This window comes from Anomalospiza imberbis, chromosome 4 (genome assembly GCF_031753505.1).
Source record: "Anomalospiza imberbis isolate Cuckoo-Finch-1a 21T00152 chromosome 4, ASM3175350v1, whole genome shotgun sequence".
Lineage (NCBI taxonomy): Eukaryota > Metazoa > Chordata > Aves > Passeriformes > Viduidae > Anomalospiza > Anomalospiza imberbis.
Genome location: NC_089684.1, coordinates 67,812,805 through 67,831,649, shown reverse-complemented (window position 1 = coordinate 67,831,649; position 18,845 = coordinate 67,812,805). Strand labels below are relative to the sequence as shown.

Here is an 18,845-nt window from a genome sequence, read left to right as displayed (position 1 = left end):
CAGCATTTCAGTACCAGAGCTAGCATATGTGTTCACACCAGGTGTGTGTGTATAATCTGGGATGTTACATTTGCTCTCAAAGGGGTGGGTGAGTTCTCTCCTGCAGGGTCCTTGGCCAGCCACAAAAGCATCTGTCCATGCTCGGCTCTGAACTGCCTGGTCAGTCTTTGTTTCTCTAAGCACTGGAGTGTGATGTCCCTGTCTTTGTCCCTTTTTGCTCCAGGGTTTGACAGAGAAAGGCTCTTCTCTAATCTGAGAGGTTTTCCTTGGAATGATGTGTACTTTCCTGCCAGCTGTTTTGTGGAAGAACACCCAAAGTGGGATAGTGTGAGCTCACAGCCCTGCAAAAGGGCCTTTGGCCTGGGGTTCTGCTGTGCAGCATCAGGCTCCTGTCCCATTCTTTCACAGGATGTTGCCTATCCCTCAGCTCCTTTCCTCCCCCATAGCTCTTGGGAATGAAACCCCATTCCTCGTCCTGTTTTATCAAAATGACCTGGGTGGCAGCAGCAGGATTTATGCCCTGTCCACCTTTGTGCCCACGGGATGCTTCCCCCAGAATAAGGTGTAGGTAGTTACCACTTCCGTGTTGTTGCTGGAGTTGCAGGGTCTGGAACAGCTCACCCTCTCGTCATTTCACACGAGAACCACTCTTGAACCCTAGGTCAGGGCTGCTTTTTCTACCAGGCTCTTGAGAGAGAACTCCTGACCCTTGTGCTGGCATATTCAGTAGCTCAGATGCTCCAGGCAGGTCCTCCTGCATTTTGCTACCTCTGAAGAGAGTCCCCTGCTACTCTTTCAGAGAAACCCTTCAGTGAGGCACTTGTGGCTTTCCTGCAGGGAGCCAGTGCTGTTGGAAGTCCAGACAAGCACTTGGGAGTAGTAAAAATAATCATTTCCATTTATCATGATTTTTTTTTTGTCTCTGTGGTAGATACCACAGTGTACACACAAGTAATAATTCCTGCTCACATTCCATCTTCAGATGGTGTCAGCCACCTGTAGCTTTGAAACTGCAGTGCTCCTGCTGTTACAGCAAGTCTTTGTCATCTCCTGGGGCCCACCACAGGGCATGTTCCCTTCCAGAATTAACAAGGAAACCCACAGATAATTCACAGAAGGCCACAGAAAGTTCTGAATTTCCAGATGTTGCAAAAGCCAGTGAGCTGAACCCTAAGCAACAGCCCAGGCTGCAGAGTGGTGCCTCTTCAGGAAGTGAGCACATCCAGCCTCTAATTCCCATGCACAGACTGGTACACGTGGAGTTATTAAAACTGGTCAAATCTGTCATGAAACTTTGAGATGAGAAGCTACAGTGGCATGATAAGAAACACTGTCCCACCTGACACAGGTCACCAGGATGTGCACAAATGTAAGGTCACGTTGTACCATACTGGTTTGTTTTTTTTTACCCAACATGAAGGTTGAATTTGTCTTAGAAAATGCTCATTAGAAAAATAATTATCCAGGAATTAATTAGTTCCATTAATATATGGCAGATTGCCTCTAAAACATCCGAGTTCCTCGTTGTTGAAACTGTGGAAGGTGAAGAAATGCATCTTTGTGGTATTGTCCCCAGCTGTAATATTCCAGCCCCTGCTTCCCCTATTTTCCTACCCTTTGTTTTTCCATTGGGATGTGCTCCAGCACTTTCTGTATCACCACCTCCAGCAACTGATCCCGAATCCCTATGATTTGGGTTTGCCCTTCGGGGCACCGTTGGGCACCGTCACGCTGTATTCCAGCTCTGGAGCGGTCTTGGAAAACGTGGCTATGGAAACCATGTCTTCCCCAACATCCACCTGAGACCTGCGCCTGCACAGGAGCAGCTTCTTGAGGGCGTGCTGGAAGTCCCTGTTGAGGAAGGCGTAGAGCAGGGGGTTGATGGTGGAGTTGCAGTACCCCAGCCAGGTGATGATCTTGAAGGTGCCGAGCAGCACGGTGCTGGTGGAGTCGGTGCCTCTGGCCGCCAGCCAGACGTTCAGCACGAAGTAGGGCAGCCAGCACAGCACGAACACGGAGATGATGATGCTGATGGTCCTCGTGGCCTTGTTCTCCAGCTGCAGGTGGTTCTGCCGCTTGCTGTTGGGGTGGTAGTGGATCTCCAGCGTCTGGGACATGATGCGGGTGGCCTTGAGGCGGGAGGCTCGGTAGATGAAGAAGTACATGCTGCACATGACCACGAAGGGAAGGAAAAAGGCCAGGGCAGAAGCCACGATGGCAAAAACCCAGTTGGTGATGAAGATGCATTCCCTGCCCGCATCAAAGTCCACCCCGGGGATCTCATTCCAGCCTTGCATGACGGGAAGGAAGGAAATGAGGGAGGAATATACCCAGACCGTGCAGGTCATCACGATGCATCTGCAAAAGGAAAGAGATGTGGAGGGGAGGGAGGGTCTGAGTAATTTTGGGTTGAGAACATCCAGTACGATTCAATTCCCATGGTAACCTGTGTGGGATATCGCTGCTGAGCAGTCCAGCAGGGCGTGGAGAAGGAAAAAGCTGGACTACAACAAGTCCAGACTCGCGTATCTCTAACAATTGGGTAATTGGTCTGTAGTTGACAGAATTGGGGTCAGCTTAAGGAGTGCTCAGAGCTGGCTGAGAAAAAATGAGGAAAGGTTTTACAGATGTTTGTTAGTATTTGAAACAGCAGCATATAGATATTTTTGCTTTCAGCTTTAGTGTCTGCCATTATCTCACCCTCTGGGGCCTGATGAGGATGGAGCTGATGGACACCAGATGGGGGGGCAAAGAGACCCCTCCTCTCTTTGCCTGTGATCCACAAATCACACACAGCAAGAGTGACAGTGGGAAAATCTTCCTGGAAGAGCCTGAACCCACCCTGTAAAACACTCCACTGCTGCAGGGTCCTCTCTGCCCACCCTCAGATGACTTTCCTTGCCCTGGAGTCCTCATTTCAGCCTTTCACATGAAACGCTCATGGGAACTCAGAAACTCTCCTTTTTTTCCCCAAATATCACTTCAGAAAAGATGGTGAGTTTAAGAGAGGGAAGACTACTGCTACATGCATCCTTCTGGGTCTCCTTTCATCTAGTCCTTAGAAGTTCTTCAGTGTCCTTCCCCATCTCTGAAAATGTTTAAGGTCAAGGCTCAAGCAACCTGGTCTAGTGGAAGGTGTCCCTGCTCACAGCAGGGGGGTGGAACAAGGTCATCTTTAAGGTCCCTTCCAACCCAAGCTATTCTGTGATTCTATGAAATTCCTGTGAAATGACTGCACAGGGAAAAACCTGTAGGTCCAACTCAGCCCATATCACTGGTTTCTACCTGATTTTGCAACCCTTCCTTAGCTCAAAAAATATTCTCCCAGGAGCCCTTCAGCTGCATCCTCCTTGTCCTCTCCTGCACTGCATGAAGCATTTTCTGCAGTTTTAAATGGTGAAAGTTCCTTTCTCCACATCACTCTGCTTCTGGGCAGCACCTGAATGACCTGAGCTCATTCAGCCTCAGATCAGTGTAGGCCATGGCCAAGTGACAACCTGGAGGGATCCAAAAGGAGGAGCAGCTGCACTCACCTGCCCCGGGACATCCTCCTGGAGTAGTGGTAGGGGGTGACCACGGAGCAGTACCTGTCCAGGCTGATGAAGCACAGCGTGACAATGGATGCGGTGCAGAACATCACATCGAAGGAGATCCAGACCTTGCAGAACAGCTTCCCAAAGAGCCACATCCCCGTCACCTCGTAAATGATGCTGGGAGAGAAAACAGCTGGAAGTCAGAGCTGGAGGGGCTGTTTGAGCAGCCCCTGCAGGTGCATGAGGCCAGGCTGGGTGAGCAACCTGGTCTAGTGGAAGGTGTTCCTGCCCAGGGCTGGAACAAGATGGTCTTTAAGGTTCCTTCCAACCCAGACCATTCTGTGACTGTTTCTTTGTGACTGAGGTAATGCTGTATTTTATCACACAGTTATTAAAGATGGGCACGCAGCTCAGACAGCAGGGATTCATCCTCCAAGCACAACCCAAAAAAGGAGCACCCCACAGCTAGAACATGACTGAACAGGAGCAAACCTGTGCTTCTTGCAGCCTGAGTGCCTTGAGAGAGGCGCTTTGCCCCACAAAGCTCCCCAAATTTACATCTGCACAGTTCTGTTTATCACAGCATTTTCCCAGTGACTGACACAGCACAGTCTCTTATGATTTCTTCCCAATTCCTGGAGTATGGGACATCTCCAAGAAACTCACTTCACATCCAATCAAATGCTTCAAAACCAGAAAGGATTTCTCTTGGTTAAAAAAAATACAAAACAACATCATCCTAGGAGGAAGCCCATGCAGCTTGTACGTTATGTGGCTCATAAATGCCTCAGCAAGGTAAACACACCAGAAAAAACAGACACCGTACCAAAAATATTTCTAACAAAGTCAAGAGGGGCCTGTTAGAAGTGAGCAGTGAAGGAAGGAACATATGGCAGCTGTAGGAAGGCTGATGCACATTTCTATAGCATTCAGTGAGATGCCATTTGCTTCTTTCTTTCTCCAGTTTTCTGCAGCTCCCGAGGTGCTGCTGAAATCACCATTGTGAGTGAATTTGATGAGTAACTCCCTAGTCCTGCAAAGCTTTAATTATCCTGTAACTTCCCAGCTTGCTGGTAAAATAGAGTGAGATGAGGGCTGCTGAGCTGCAGCACTCCGGTGTCCAGCACGGGGGAAAGATCAACCTGATGTCAGAAAACAATGCCTGATCTACATCTCATCAGCACCAGTTCACCAAATCGATTTGTAAAGGCTGTTCCAGAGCACAGCAACTGCTGTAGGTGGATGCAGTGCTGCTGAAGGGTCCCAGCCCTCAGGAGCTTTTTGTTATGTGGGATTCCATGCAAAAATCCAAGCAAACCACAGCAGAGCCTGTCCTTACACCATGGGCAGCATGGAGGACCCCACAGCACACTCATGGACAGGTTTCATGGCTCTTTTACAGAGGGAAAATGAGGCATTAGAATTGAAGCACGGGTTCAGCACTGGACTTGGGTGCTGTTTTGCCATTCCTCAGAGCCTTCCTTATCCCCAGAGATGCTGCAGAGCCCGTGGTGTGCCCTGGCCTCCCAGAAGGAGATGTGCTGCTCTGGGGACACCCTTGCACACAGATCCAGGTGAGCAGGTGCCCAGTTCTCACTTGCACACATCTGGTGGGATGCACCTGACCTGCAGATGTCCTCACGGCATGGGGTAATGGATACCTGACCCCTCTTCTCTGGGGTAAAAAGTCTCTGCAGCTTGGAAATGCTGCTGGATAAGAAGGAGTAGTAAAAGCCAAAAAAACCCACACAATGAAGTCGCCCCTGCCTTGTCCTTTTGTTTGCAGAAGAAAATAGCTGGAAATATTCAGCCTGGAAATGACAGACTGGCTGGAGTACTCAGACAACGAGCTAAGCTCAGCTGAACCACTCCTGCTTAAGCCAGGAACAAAACAAGTGTCTTACTCTTATGAAATTAAGACACCAAAGACAAATTTGTTTTTCCCTTCTGTCACATTCTTCTGAGCCAAATTGCCTACCAAGATCATTTCTTTTCCTTCCCTTTGGCATGCAATAACCTGCCAACTGAGGAGCAAACTGAAATCCAAAAGAGCAGTGTAGATGTGAAGCCAAAACAGTGGGAAAGTGTCGTAGTCCAGGACATCCCTCTGGCTGCTCTGGCTGTCTCGAGACCCTGGCAGGGGGCTCAGAGACCCTGGCAAGAAGTCAAAAACACCTGTGGCTTCGATTTTAGCCCATGGAAAATCTGCCAACTTTGTATGAGGAATTATAAGCCACAAGGGTTTGAGTAGTGTAGTAGCTGAATTAACACAGGGTGAAAAAGTAGAATTTTGGGGGTTTTAGAATGGGGTTCAGGGGGTCAAGATGGAAGGATTTGGGCATGTCCTGGCCTTCTCCTTCGTGTTGTCCTCCATGTCTTGGTGTGATGCTGACACTTTTCTATTGGTTTAAGGTAGAGACTCACTGTCTAACATAGATGATAGATATTGGCACATTATTGTAAACATAGCACACGTAGTTTTGAGTAAAAAAGTGTGAACACCACCCTGAGGGCACACAGAATGCCATGGCCAACCTGCTGGACAGAGCTCAGCAGGTCAGAGAAAGCATGTTATAGATAAGAGAAAATAAACAACCTTGAGAAGCCAACCCTATGCATTCCAGACTCCTTTGGCTGCACGGGCTGGGAGAACAAGGACTTTTACAATCTTGGGGTCATCCTGACACCCAGACCCTGAGAGGAAAGTGTGAAACAGCAGCCACTGTGCTGGCAGGGCTGGACAAGGCTGATGGAGCCAGCAGGGTCCATTCCTCAGCACGTGGCCCACCAGGAGCTGGCAGGTCTCCCCACCAGGCAGCACCAGGACATTCAGGAGGGGCACAAAGCACCAACCATGCTCTGATCTTTGCTCCCCTTTGTAATTTTTTGTTGCTTAAGTAAAACATCACTAAAAGTAGATTCAAAATAGATAGGAGGAAGAAATTTTTTACAGTGAGGATGCCCAGAGATGCTGTGGCTGCCCCATCTCTGGAAGTGTTCAAAGCCAGGTTGGATGGAGCTCTGAACAACCTGGTCCAGTTGCCTTTTTCCCTGCCCAGTGCAGCGGTTGGGTTAGATGACCCCTAAAGGCCCCTGCCAACCCAAACCACACTATGGTTCTATAATTTCAGAACCTGAACTTTAAATTCATCGAGCACAGAATTTAAGTTAGCAGTAATATTTTATAAAATAACATCATTAACTGCATTTTTTTTTTACCTGATACCATGAATTTTTAACTCAGTTTGTAATTGCTTGTTGAGACAATATTTTTCAGTGCCAAATTCAAAGGAGTAGGCAGCCCAATGAGAACCGAAGCATAGAACATGAAAAGCATTCAGCTTCCTCATATTGCCCCATGAACTCAAAATGGGGTGCAGCCCCCTGATTTACACAAACCCATGGCTGCTTTGCAGGACAAGACAGCCAGGATCACAAGCCAGCTGCTTTCTGCTTTTGTTTCACTGTTTCAGCCAGGTAGTGAAGCTCCCATAAATATAAACCTCATGCCTCATGCAGGGACAAGTGCCCTCTCAAGAGCCTCTTCCTCCATGAAATGTAGGGGAAGCCTAAATTTCTCTGCTTATACTGAATAAATTCCTTACATTGCACATGCAGGGCTAGTCCTGGAAGAGGGGGCTCAACGACTGGAGCTCCATATGCAAAGCTGGAAATCAAGTTCAGATCAGCAGCCAGGGTCCCTGTGTGGCCAACAGGAAAAAGACCCTTGGGAATTGTGTCTCCGTGCATTATAAGGGGGTCCATAACACAGAGCAGAGACAGGGAAGCACATACAGCCACCGTTCAGCCCTTTGGAGAGCCCAGCCCTGAGCCCAGCCGGTGAATCCCAGCCCTGCTCCAAGAGCTGGGAGACAGGACATTTGTCCTCCTCTGCTCCCACCCCACAGACACTCCTCACCTGAAGGGCATCACCAGACAGGCCACCAGGAAGTCAGCCATGGCCAGGGACATGATGAACATGTAGGTGACAGTGCGCAGCCTCTTCTCCACCACCGGGCAGAGGAACACCACGGTGTTTCCCAGCAGTGTGACCAGGTCGATGAGGGTGAGGACAAGCCCAACGAGCACCTCCTGGAGCCCAGCCCCTCCCCTTGCAAAGGAGGAGGCAGCAGAGGAGAAATTAGAGAGCCGGGTTTCATTCCTGTCCATCAGCATCTTCCCTCTGTTAAAATCTGAACAAGAGAAAAGGGGAGAACCAGAATTGCTTCAATGATGATTTGTAGGTGTGTGAAAGGGAGGATGGAAATAACATTTATGCTTCATTTGTTCCAGGAAAAATCCACACACCCTGCTGTGCCTGTGTCCTGGGTTAGCAGCCCATTAGAAGTGTCTGAAATCCTGAGGGTGAGGAAAAATGTGAAGCATTGACTGAAGTCCTTCACAGCAATTAAAAGCCCTCCTGTGAATGAAAATGCATCATCAGATGAAGCATGAGACCAGAAAAAAAAAAAAAAAAAAACAAAACAGAAATGTACTGAGAGCAGAGAGAGGAAAAGAAAACAACTGAAATAAAAAAATTAAAGCAGCTGGGCTAAATCCCACTGAACAGCATGCCAAGTGCACATAATGTGGGGTTGGAACTAGATGGTCTTTAACCTAAACCATTCTGGGTTCTATATTCTCATTATCATCTTTGCCACCACCCCCAGAGCAGCTGGGGCTGCTTGCCCGGGCTGGCTGCTTCCACAGCCCCACTGTTCAGTCTGTGCTGTGTCCTGGGTTGTCCTGCTGCTTTTTCAGACTCTGAAGTTTAGGAGTTTTTCACTACCAGGTGGGCAGCTCCATCCTCCAGTCTGAATGGCCAGGCAGGGCTGCCAGCAGCTACACAGGGAGCAGAATCAGGGAATCTCAGAATTATTTGGGCTGGAGGATCACCACAGTGAGGGGTCTCAGGTGCAGCCCTGACCCCAGACTCATGTTCCCCCTGTGCCCAGATGGGAGGTGATGCTCCCAGCTCCTTAACTGGGGATTTTTCCATTGAGGAAATCCACATGCTTTTGTCCACAGCTCAGTTCCCAGACTACCAAGTGTGCCACAGGTAGGTGGGAAGGTGGGAATGATGCCCTGCAAAAACTCCAGCAGTTCAAAGCTCACTGGTGCAGCTGAGGGAACACAAAGACAAAACTTGCGGGGAAAAGAGAATTATAGAAATATTTCCTGATGAAAAATTGTTATATTTAAATATCATCACTTCTCCTGTGACTGGGATCTGCTTCCACAGCACCCTCAGGTCAATCCCACATCTCCAGAGCATCCTTCTGAGTGCAGTGTGAGGGTGGGACTGGATAATATCCCTGTAACCCAGCTTGCCTCATCTCACGGGGGCCAAACTTTGTCTTAGGAGGGGTGTAAGAACAAGGCAGCTAAATGTTCCCAACACCTTTGCCTTCCTGCAGCCTATGGTCCAGAATTGCCTCTTAAGAGAGTTTCAATGATTTCTGAATCGTGAAATTGTCCTGCTTCCCCTCTGGCCCAGCAAACTTTTAGCATCCATCACCTCCCATAGCAACAACTTCCATGGCTCAGCCTTGCACACCCTGCAAAGAAACTCCTCTTTTTGCTTGCTCTGAGCCTGCCACCAGCCAGCTTCATCCGGTGCCTCTGGTCCTTGCCTTGGAAGAGACATCACACAACCCCTCCCCAGCCACTCCCTCAGTGCCACTGGTGGGCTCTTCAACCTCTGCCACACCCCACCAGCTCCCTCCTCATCTGCCAACTTGCTCATTCCTAGTAGGGAAGCAATGGAGGATTCCTGCCCATCCCTCCTGCTCTTCTGAGCCTCTGAGAAGGACCAGAACTCCAAAAAATCTCCAAGAGGTAAATGCTCTGTGGATTTTCCTAAGGGCATGATCTCTGCTCTGTCCTGCTCCCCTTTCACCACCATCCCTGGCATGATTTGCTGCTTTGAGTGGCACTGAGCTGACCTTTCCACTGGGCTGTGGCCATCCAAAGGCCACAACAACATTCCTGGGCAGCAACAAGAGCTCAGAGTCCACTGCTTTAGATGGGCAAATAGCATGAAATGAGGAAATTAAGTTCTCTCCACTTTTTCAAAACCCCATCACTTCACAGTTGAATTCTTTCTTCCACTGTAATTCTCAATGAGTCTCACAAAAACTTTTTTTGACTTCATTGAGTCAGACATCATCCTTCATGTCCTGGTTACACTTTCTTTTGCCTGTAAATATCACCACTTCATGATTCACGATCTCTAGAATCCCACATATCCCAACCCCTATCGCTGTAAAGAGCATCCCTGACCTCTCTGTAACTCACCATGCACTTACCCCTCCTGCATGTCACCTTTCACACAAGTGTTTTAATGTGGGAAATAGATTTGTATATCTCTAAAAATCCATTTCCCACATTTCTTCACACAGAGAACTTCCTTCTTGACTTGGGACTATTAGATTTCCTTAAAAGCCCCCACCATAAAGGACTGTATTGAAAACTTTCCAGAATTTCAAGCAGCCTACATCACCCAGGTGCTTCTTTTCCACCTGCCGACTTTTTCCAAGCATTCCTACACAACTGTGAGGCTGGACTGCATTTTCTGAAAACAATAGTGACCTTCCCTTGGATGTAATTGTGTGCTCATGCACCTACCCATCCTTCAAAATCCTCAGCTCCGTCCTCTGACTTCTGTTTATTTGCTGAACTTAGTAGTTTCCTTTCTTTCAAGTAAAAAATAAAAAATAATAATAATAAAAAAAAAAACCTAAAGGAAAGCTCTTCCTCACTGGAGCTGGGAGTTGCTGGCTGAAGCCAGAAGCTCTCCTGCTCCTCCAGCACTGAGAAGAAGCAAGTTTTTTGGACATCATCTCAGGCAGCCCCCTGGGCCAGCCCTGCTAAAAGTTTGCAGGGTGTCTTAAGTGCCTTAGTCCTAATGAAAATGTTCCTTGGACAACATTCAACATCCTGGTAACACCCCATAAAAATAAAATAAAATAAAAAAATCCAGTCTCCAGCTATCCCATAATTGACAGGAAAGTGGATAATCTGTGCCATTCTTTCTAACAGCTCCACTGAGGATGTCATCAGACTGGATGAGCTCCTGTGAAACAGTTGGGTTTCAATGCAGCCACATTTCCTGGCAGAAGGAATTGTTCAGGCTGTTCTCCTCCCTGTGTGTTCCACACAGACAGCTCCGGGACAGTGGGTGGGAAATCCACATGGACACGGGTGGGAAATCCACATGGACACAGGTGGGAAATCCACATGGACATGACTGGGAAATCCACATGACACAGGTGGGAAATCCACATGGACACAGGTGGGAAATCCACATGGACATGACTGGGAAATCCACATGGACACAGGTTGGAAATCCACATGGACACAGGTTGGAAACCCACATGGACACAGGTGGGAAATCCACATGGACACAGGTGGGAAATCCACATGGACACGGACACAGGTGGGAAATCCACATGGACACAGGTTGGAAATCCACATGGACACAGGTTGGAAACCCACATGGACACGGGTGGGAAATCCACATGGACACGGGTGGGAAACCCACATGGACACGGGTGGGAAACCCACATGGACACGGGTGGGAAACCCACATGGACACGGGTGGGAAATCCACATGGACATGACTGGGAAATCCACATGGACACAGGTTGGAAACCCACATGGACACAGGTGGGAAATCCACATGGACATGACTGGGAAATCCACATGGACACAGGTGGGAAATCCACATGGACATGACTGGGAAATCCACATGGATCCGGGTTGGAAATCCACATGGATCCGGGTTGGAAATCCACATGGATCCGGGTGGGAAATCCACATGGATCCGGGTGGGAAATCCACATGGACACGGCTGGGAAACCCACATGGACCCAGATGGGAAATCCACATGGACATGGTGCATGGCCACACGGGAGCCAGGCTCCAGAGCCGCCTCTCCAAGGGCCATTCCCTGGTCCACAGCCATCTTCCTCCTCAGGTCCCACACCTGCTGGTGTCCTCACACCTCTGGTACCTCTACAAGACCTGGAAAATGCGCTCTGACCCCACCTGGAGTCGACCCCTAACCAGTTTAAACACTTGAGTACCATCCAGTGAACCCCAGGTTCTCCCAGGAGGGCATGCAGCATTAGGATAGTCCTAAGAGATGAACAGCAAAACATCAGGTTTGATGAAAAATCAATTTTTTACAGAAAAAAAAACCCCACTATGTCAAATTTTAAAGTTTAAAACATTCGGTCTTCACGTTTTTTAAAAATCACTGTCAAATTTTTGTTCATGGGTAGATGAGAATGATAGATGAGAATTCTGGATTCATTATTTGGGTTTTTTTAGATGTAACACCAAGACAAGAAGGTTTTGAAGTCACACCTTCCTGCAAAGAATGACTGCTCCCACACAGTCATTAAGTTTGTATCAGCGTTTAGAACAACTCTAATTAAAGAACATCATTACTCACACTGCTCTGTGAACACACACCACTCTCAAACTTTGAGCAGAATTAGGACACGGTTATTAGGATTCCTCTTTGCCAGCTCTCTGTGCTCCTCAAGTACCATCTCAGCCACCAGCCTGGGTTGAAAGGTCTTCTCAAGGGAAAAACTCACAGCAGGCTCCTTAATGCAGGATACATCCAGGAGTATGACAGTGCACAAAACCAGCAGACAGATGTGCCCACACCCACAAAACACCAGAAAAACACTCTTCTGTCATTTTTTTTTCTTCTTTTTATCAACACTAAGGCTGAGGGACTGGAAATAAGGCTGTCTTTATTTGACATCCATTACTCCAACAATAAAAACAAGAGATGATGCATTCTTGAAGCTTCAGGTTTGAACTTTGAACTCTAACTCAGGGTGCAGAAAACAGGATCCTGCTGCTCCTAATCCCTTTTAAGAACCCTCTGGCAGAATCCCAGGAATCTCATCCACAGTCCCTATCACAGCCAAGCAGCCCAGGGTGGATGTGTGGATCCTTTTGTCTCTGACTGGGAAGCCAACATTTATCCAAAGTGTGCTAAATTAAGTTAACTAAGAAGTGCTGCTCTCAAACTGCCTGGAGAATTGTCAGCAGGGAAGCAGGGGATGAAACTATCTTAACCTCTCTGTGGAAATTACTGGGACAAAGCAGGATATGTCATCTTTCCCAGGGATGCACTTCCTCAGCTTAAAATATTGGAGCTTTTAAATGCTCCTGTGAGCTGCAGCAGCCCATGTGGTTACACTGCTGAGGTAGCCCAGAGTCTCTCTACAACATCAGTCATTCAGTCTTACCTATAAGAGCCCTCTTAAACCAAAGGGATAAATGCCCAGTTGTACCATGATGTGGGATCTTCCCAGGTTTCCTGGGGATCTCAGATGCCTCAGGGTTTGCACTGTTCTTTTTTTGATATTATAGTTTTACTTCCTTTCAAAAAACTGATGGGCTGGATTCTGCTCTGAGGCTGCCTGGGCAAAGCAACTCCACCATTTCTGCTCCCCTTTAATATCCAGAAAGTTTGACCTAATTTATTCAGCAGACAAATCCCAAGCTAAAGGTTAATTTCACTGGTAAAATGCATATTTTGATGGCAAGAGAGGAAAAAAAAAAAAAAAGAAAAAAACCCCCTGCAATCTCAAGGCTGACTGCACTTTAAAATCTTAGAGGAATGATGAAAACTGGAAATACATTACTGGGAATTATTTGCTGCCAGGCTCTGCTGCTCTGCCGAATCAGGCACAAACCAGCACATGGCAGCAGGGAACAACGCCTGCCCCAGGACCTCACACACCTTTCCCTCCTCCTCCCCATGAGAAAACTGCAACAGCTCAGTGATTGTTGAACTCTGCGAGCAATTTGTTGAACTGTGGAAGGCTGTGGGTGGTGATAAAGGAGGGGGAGAATGCCTGGGGATGCTTCCAGCAGCAGGACACGCACCCGAGGGGGCCGTGCAGCGAGTGAGCCTCTGCACTGACTTTCCTTCCCTCTCTCTCGCCCTCCCTCCATCCAGCTTTCCCGTTGGAAGGACAGCATTTCTCAGGGCACGATTTCTTCCCACCCCCAAACCTGCGCTCCTCCAGCCTCTCGGAGAGCCGCGGGGCTGGGAACACAGTAAACCACCATATCCTTACCTTCCAAAGTGCCGGCTGAAGCAGCCCAGCGCTGTCCCCGAGCGCGGAGCGTGTTTTCCCAGCTGCAGGGGAGCCGGGGCTCGGGGCAGCCCGGATCCCTGCCCACCGAGCTGCTCCCAGCCTGGCTGCGGGAGGCCGACGGCTCCTGCCCCGAGGCGGGACGCGGGATCCTCATCCACAGCCGGCACGGCGCTCGGGATCACCCCTCGGCAGACGGGAACGCTCCTGCACAGCCGCAGCAGCTCTGGCAGCCGCTGCCTGCCCCGGGGACACAGGGGAGACCGGAGCGACATCGCAGCAGTGAAACTCGAGGCGAGGTTAAACCCGCGCTGCCAGCGCTGGGGCGCTCACCGGCGTTAGGAACGGAGCCGGGGTGCCAAAACCCAAACCCTGGGGAGGCAAAACCCTCACCCTCTGGGGAGCAAAACCCCCAACCCCTAGAGTGCAAAAAGCCCTACCCCTCGGGTGCAAAAATCCCCAAACCCTGGGGTGCAAAAACATCAAACCCTTGAGTACAAAGACGCTACCCCCGGGGGGCAAATCCACAGCCCCGGGGTGCCAAATCCACCCTTCCTGGGGTCAAATCCGCCAAACCTCAGGGGACAAAACCCCCAACCCCCAGGGCAGCAAAACCCCCGGCCCCAGCTAGGGCAAAACGCCGAGGATGCTGCGGAGCACATCTGCATCAGCCCGGGGAGGGGCAGGGGTCCTGCCCGCGGAGGCGATCTGTCTTGGAGGTGGGGAAGAAGAGGAGGAAACCCTTTCCGAGGGGGAGACTGTATTTGAAGGGGCAGAGGGTTCAGGACGTGCCTGGGGTAGCCCCCGGAGCGGGCAGCAGCAGCGGCAGCCCTGCCCGAGGGGAGCCCAGCCCGGGGAAGGGCTGTCAGGATCTGCCCGGGGATGGGGATGAGGATGAGGATGGGGATTCCAGCGGCAGCACTTACCGAGGAAGGCGGAGGAGCCGCCCCCGTCTCTCCTCCGCCCCGCAGCGCCCGCTCCTCCCGCTCCAGCCGGGAAACCTTCCTTCCCTCCGGGACACGGGGCTCCGCGTGGAAACGCTGCTCTCCTTCTCCCTGCTTTCCAACCAGCCCTTCCCACTCCGCCTCGGCAGCTACGGGCACACGGCGACCTGATGCATGAAAACAGCAATAAAAAAATAAGAGGCGTTCCGTGGGTTTGGCTCCCTGTTGCCAGACAGGGCGTTTTGTTCATAAACTAAGCGGAAAAATCCGAAAAATCCCGGGCTGGAAGAGGGACCTGTGGCACGAGGTTGGTGAGATGTCACCTGGCCAGCCCAGCTCTGCCTTGTCCCCGAGTCTGGGAGGGCGGGGATGGTGGGTGCTGGATTTTGGGAACTGGGTTCTTTAGGCATGTCCGTGGGACAGCCCGGCTGAACTGGCCTGGAAAGGACCAGTCCTGTCCCCAGCTGCGGGTCCGGGCTCAGGGAGGGACCGGCACCTCTCGGGCTCCTCGGGGAGCTCAGCTGGCAGAAAATGAACTCGGTGTAAACATCTGGCTCTTTGAGCGCTGGGGTGAATGTCACACACGAAGAAGGGCGGGTGGAACCCTCGGCCATGGCTCCTGTCCTAAAACAACGCCCAAATCACGCTCAAAGGCTCAGCTCTTCACACTGAATTGGTGTCACTGGCGTGTCGGTCTCCTTTTCCATTTGTTTTCCAAAGACTGTTGCAAAGGCTTTGAAATCTGTCTTCACCCACCACCAAAAAATGACACTGGAGAATTTTTTTCAATGGGTTTTTCAATGGATTTCCTTTTATTCTAAAGGAAATCTCTCGATCAGGGTTGGTGGGAAGTAAAGAAACTCAGATTTACTTTCCCCTCCCTGGAATAGCTCAGCTCCTGGCTGGCAATTGGCCTCTCAATTTTCAGGTTTTTCTGTGACATTAACAACCAAACTGTGATGGAAGGGCACGTTTGGATCACTTTGTGTCACAGTTATTGCTTCAGAAATAATGGATTGTCCTTTGAACATAATAAAATATTTAAAAAAAGAAGGGAAGGGAAAGGGAAAGGGAAAGGGAAAGGGAAAGGGAAAGGGTTATGTCACAGCCAAACACACCCTCATCCCTGTATTTTCCTTTAATAAGAACAAAATATTTTCTATAAAGCAGGAGAAATAAGTAATGTTTGAACCAGAGTTTTCTGTGGAGTTAGATTGATTCCATTACTTTAGTCAAAATAAGCTTCCATGTGTTTCTGAAAAAATCAGCTTTGACAACTTCAATGTAAATATTTTAAATTATTGTGTTTAAAATTGTCTTCTAATTTACATTTAATTTTAAAAATTTATAATAAAACTTGAAACCTGAGCAAAATATTTTATTTCTGATCAAAAAGAACAATTTTCAAACCTGAAGAAATGGTTCACCAGCGTCTTTGCAGGCTGAGCTCTTGAAGCCACTTTTTGATCTCCTTCCTCACTCCATTAATGCCACTGAACCAAACAGGAGCATCTGACCAGGGAAGATAAGCAAAAGGGTAGAAATTTTATTTAAAAGCTTGTACCAAGGTCTTTTATTTCTCCATTTGCTGACAAACAAACATCAACAAATAGAATTAAAGTATATAGATAATATACACATTTTATATCAATTATATTTTGTGTCATATTAATATATTAAAAGCATAACAAATATATTACATTGCAGAAACAAGAAAAAACAGGATATTATTTTAATAATAATAATATTATTATTTTAATAATATCTAGTTTATGGTGGGTCTTGGTTTGTTTTTTTTAATAGAACCTTCCTAAAACATACTTTTTTCATAGACTCACAGACTCACAGAATGGACCTTTCAAGGTCATGCAGTTCCAATGCCCCTGCTGTGGACAGGGACCTCAAATCCTTTTTGTCAGGGCTGCTCTTGGTCTGTTCATCCCCCAGCCTGGATTGATAATGGGGTTGCATCCACCCGGCTTCAGCACCTGGCCTTGCCAAAACCCCCTTCTCCTCTATTTCCCTTGAATTCATAGTGAAAAAATAGCCCAAAACTCCCGAAAGAAGCTGCCTCTTTCCCTAATTAGCATTAATTGCCGGTTCCTGGGAGCTGGGAGGGGCCTGAGCCACTGTCTGTGGCACCAGAGAGTGGCACAGCTGGGTCCTGGCTTTCCTTTGGCTGGGTCCTTCTTTGTCCTCCTGGAGTCCAGGCAGGCTGTCAGACTCCAGTAATTGAGTTTTTATGGAGTAGAGAATAATAGCAAAGGCCTGCAGCTCTTCCAAAGCACTAATCTCAAAAGAAATGACAAAGGAGAGAGAAAACTGCAAGCAGTGGTCTGGACAGAGTGCTGCAAATGCTGCATCAGCCACTCATATTAATGTCCCCTGTGATCAATTCACCTGTCAGCATGTCACAGACCATCAGAAAAAACCATGACAAAATTTAACACTTACTGGAAATTCGAGGATATTGTCAAGCAGGGATGCCTGGGATGTTGTCTCATGGTTTCTGGGGTTCTGGTTTACATTATATTTTCAAAGCTACCTGGAAAGAGAGGAATGAGGGAAAATGGAGTTTATTTAGCTTTCTGACCTTCACAACAAGGAGGGTAATAGGAAATGTACATTTCAGATCCTTTTGCATATGAAAAGCAGCTTGATCTTGGAAAATTTGAGAAGCAGTAGAGCCATTTATGCAGACACCAAGGTACAGCTCCTCAAGCTGGCAAATAAGGTGGTGCAGGAGCTGGAATACTCACGTGTGAGAAACAGATTTGTAGAGAGTTTTTAGGACTTGATAAAAGGCCTAAATGGGATTGTCTTAGGTTGGAAATGGGGGTGTGTATCCTTCTGCCATCTGTTAGAGGTGGGGCAGTTCTCTTCTGATCATTGGGCAGTTTTTTCTTTATCTCTTCCACAACCAATCCTCCCTCCAGGAGATATCTTCTGTTCATGGGCCATTAATAATTAATTATCTTCTGTTCATGGGCCAGTGAGTGTCCCTGCATGGCTGAGAAAATTCCATCATCCCATGGGGAGATGCTCTGCCCAGGGGGAGGAGCCAAGCATTCCTACCTGGATACAATCTGACCTTGGCAACACCACAGCAGCCTTTGCCCACTGCATTCCCAGAGGAGCAGCTTTCTTCTCCACTGCATTCCCAGAGGAAGCCCAGGCCCATCTCCAGCAGCCCTGGAGCTTCAGAGGAAAACTCCAGCCTTGTCCAGGATCCCTGCTCCAGCAGAAGCACAGCTGGCACTGCAGGAGGGCTGAGCCACCATGGGATGGGACTGCTGCCACCACCCTGACCCACAGGCTGCCAGGGCCTGTTCTGACTCTGGCAGTGGTTTGTTTTCTTTTTGTACAATTGCATTTGTATTTTAAATTTTCTTAGTACAGAACTGTTATTCCTACTCCCATATCTTTGCCTGAGAACCTCTTAATTTCAAAATTATAATAATTTGGAGGGAGGGGGTTTACATTTTCCATTTCAAGGGAGGCTCCTGCCTTCCTTGGCAGACACCTGTCTTTTCAAACCAAGACATGCAGACACTGAGGTACAGCTCCTTAAATTGGCAAATAAGGTGGTGCAGGGGCTGGAATACTCAGGAATGGATTGAGGCTTCATTTACACTCTGTGGCCCCTTGGGCAGCATTGTTAAATCCCTTGGGAAGGAGGGAAGGAGCTCAGACCAACGTGTTGTGTTGCCAAGTAGAAGGACACAAGGAAACTTGGTGGGGTTTAGACCTCATGATTCAGCAGTGGAGATGCTGCTGTGGCAGGTGATAACCCCACCATGCACAGAGATTTACAAAATGCACAGAGAATGATAGATAAAACAGACCTGTAAATCACATGGCATTGGGCAAATAGGCCCGTAGGAGTGGCAGTTTTGGTGTTTTCCTTTGCCTCTTGAGGAGGAGCCTGTCCTGACAGCACTGCCTCTTCTCCAGCCCCTTCTTCAGGCAGCAGCATGAGAAGAAGAAGGAAGAAAGGAGCATTTGCGTTCTTGATCTAAATTTTTCTGTCTTAGCAGTATGCAATTTATATTCTGGAAATAAATAATACAAATATTGCCACTACTTTCCAACTATGTTTATGCTGATACACTTTTAACCCTGCAAATAGCTCCATGTCTCTGGGTGTGCCTCAGCTGAACTGCAGCCTATGACACACTGCTGAAAAATCAGCATCCTCCCCACTGTCAGGGGAACTAGAGAGACCCAAAACATTCTTGGTG

General features: G+C 48.5%; 1 protein-coding gene across 2 annotated transcripts; it reads right to left on the bottom strand.

Moving 5' to 3' along the window:
• Nucleotides 1–612: 612 nt before the first annotated feature.
• Nucleotides 613–16,684, bottom strand: LOC137473194 (histamine H2 receptor-like). 2 transcript variants are annotated; one of them, XM_068189010.1, is made up of 6 exons: nucleotides 16,460–16,684; nucleotides 16,015–16,116; nucleotides 7,842–7,953; nucleotides 7,453–7,726; nucleotides 3,534–3,710; nucleotides 613–2,358 (listed from the first exon to the last, which is right to left on the bottom strand). In XM_068189010.1, exons 4-6 carry the CDS (start codon nucleotides 7,707–7,709, stop codon nucleotides 1,686–1,688), a joined length of 1,107 nt encoding a protein of 368 aa, XP_068045111.1. In that variant the 5' UTR covers nucleotides 7,710–7,726; nucleotides 7,842–7,953; nucleotides 16,015–16,116; nucleotides 16,460–16,684; the 3' UTR covers nucleotides 613–1,685. The 2 variants fall into 2 exon arrangements, with proteins under 2 accessions (XP_068045111.1, XP_068045112.1); XM_068189011.1 differs by lacking the exons at nucleotides 16,015–16,116; nucleotides 16,460–16,684 and adding an exon at nucleotides 14,587–14,689.
• Nucleotides 16,685–18,845: the final 2,161 nt, after the last annotated feature.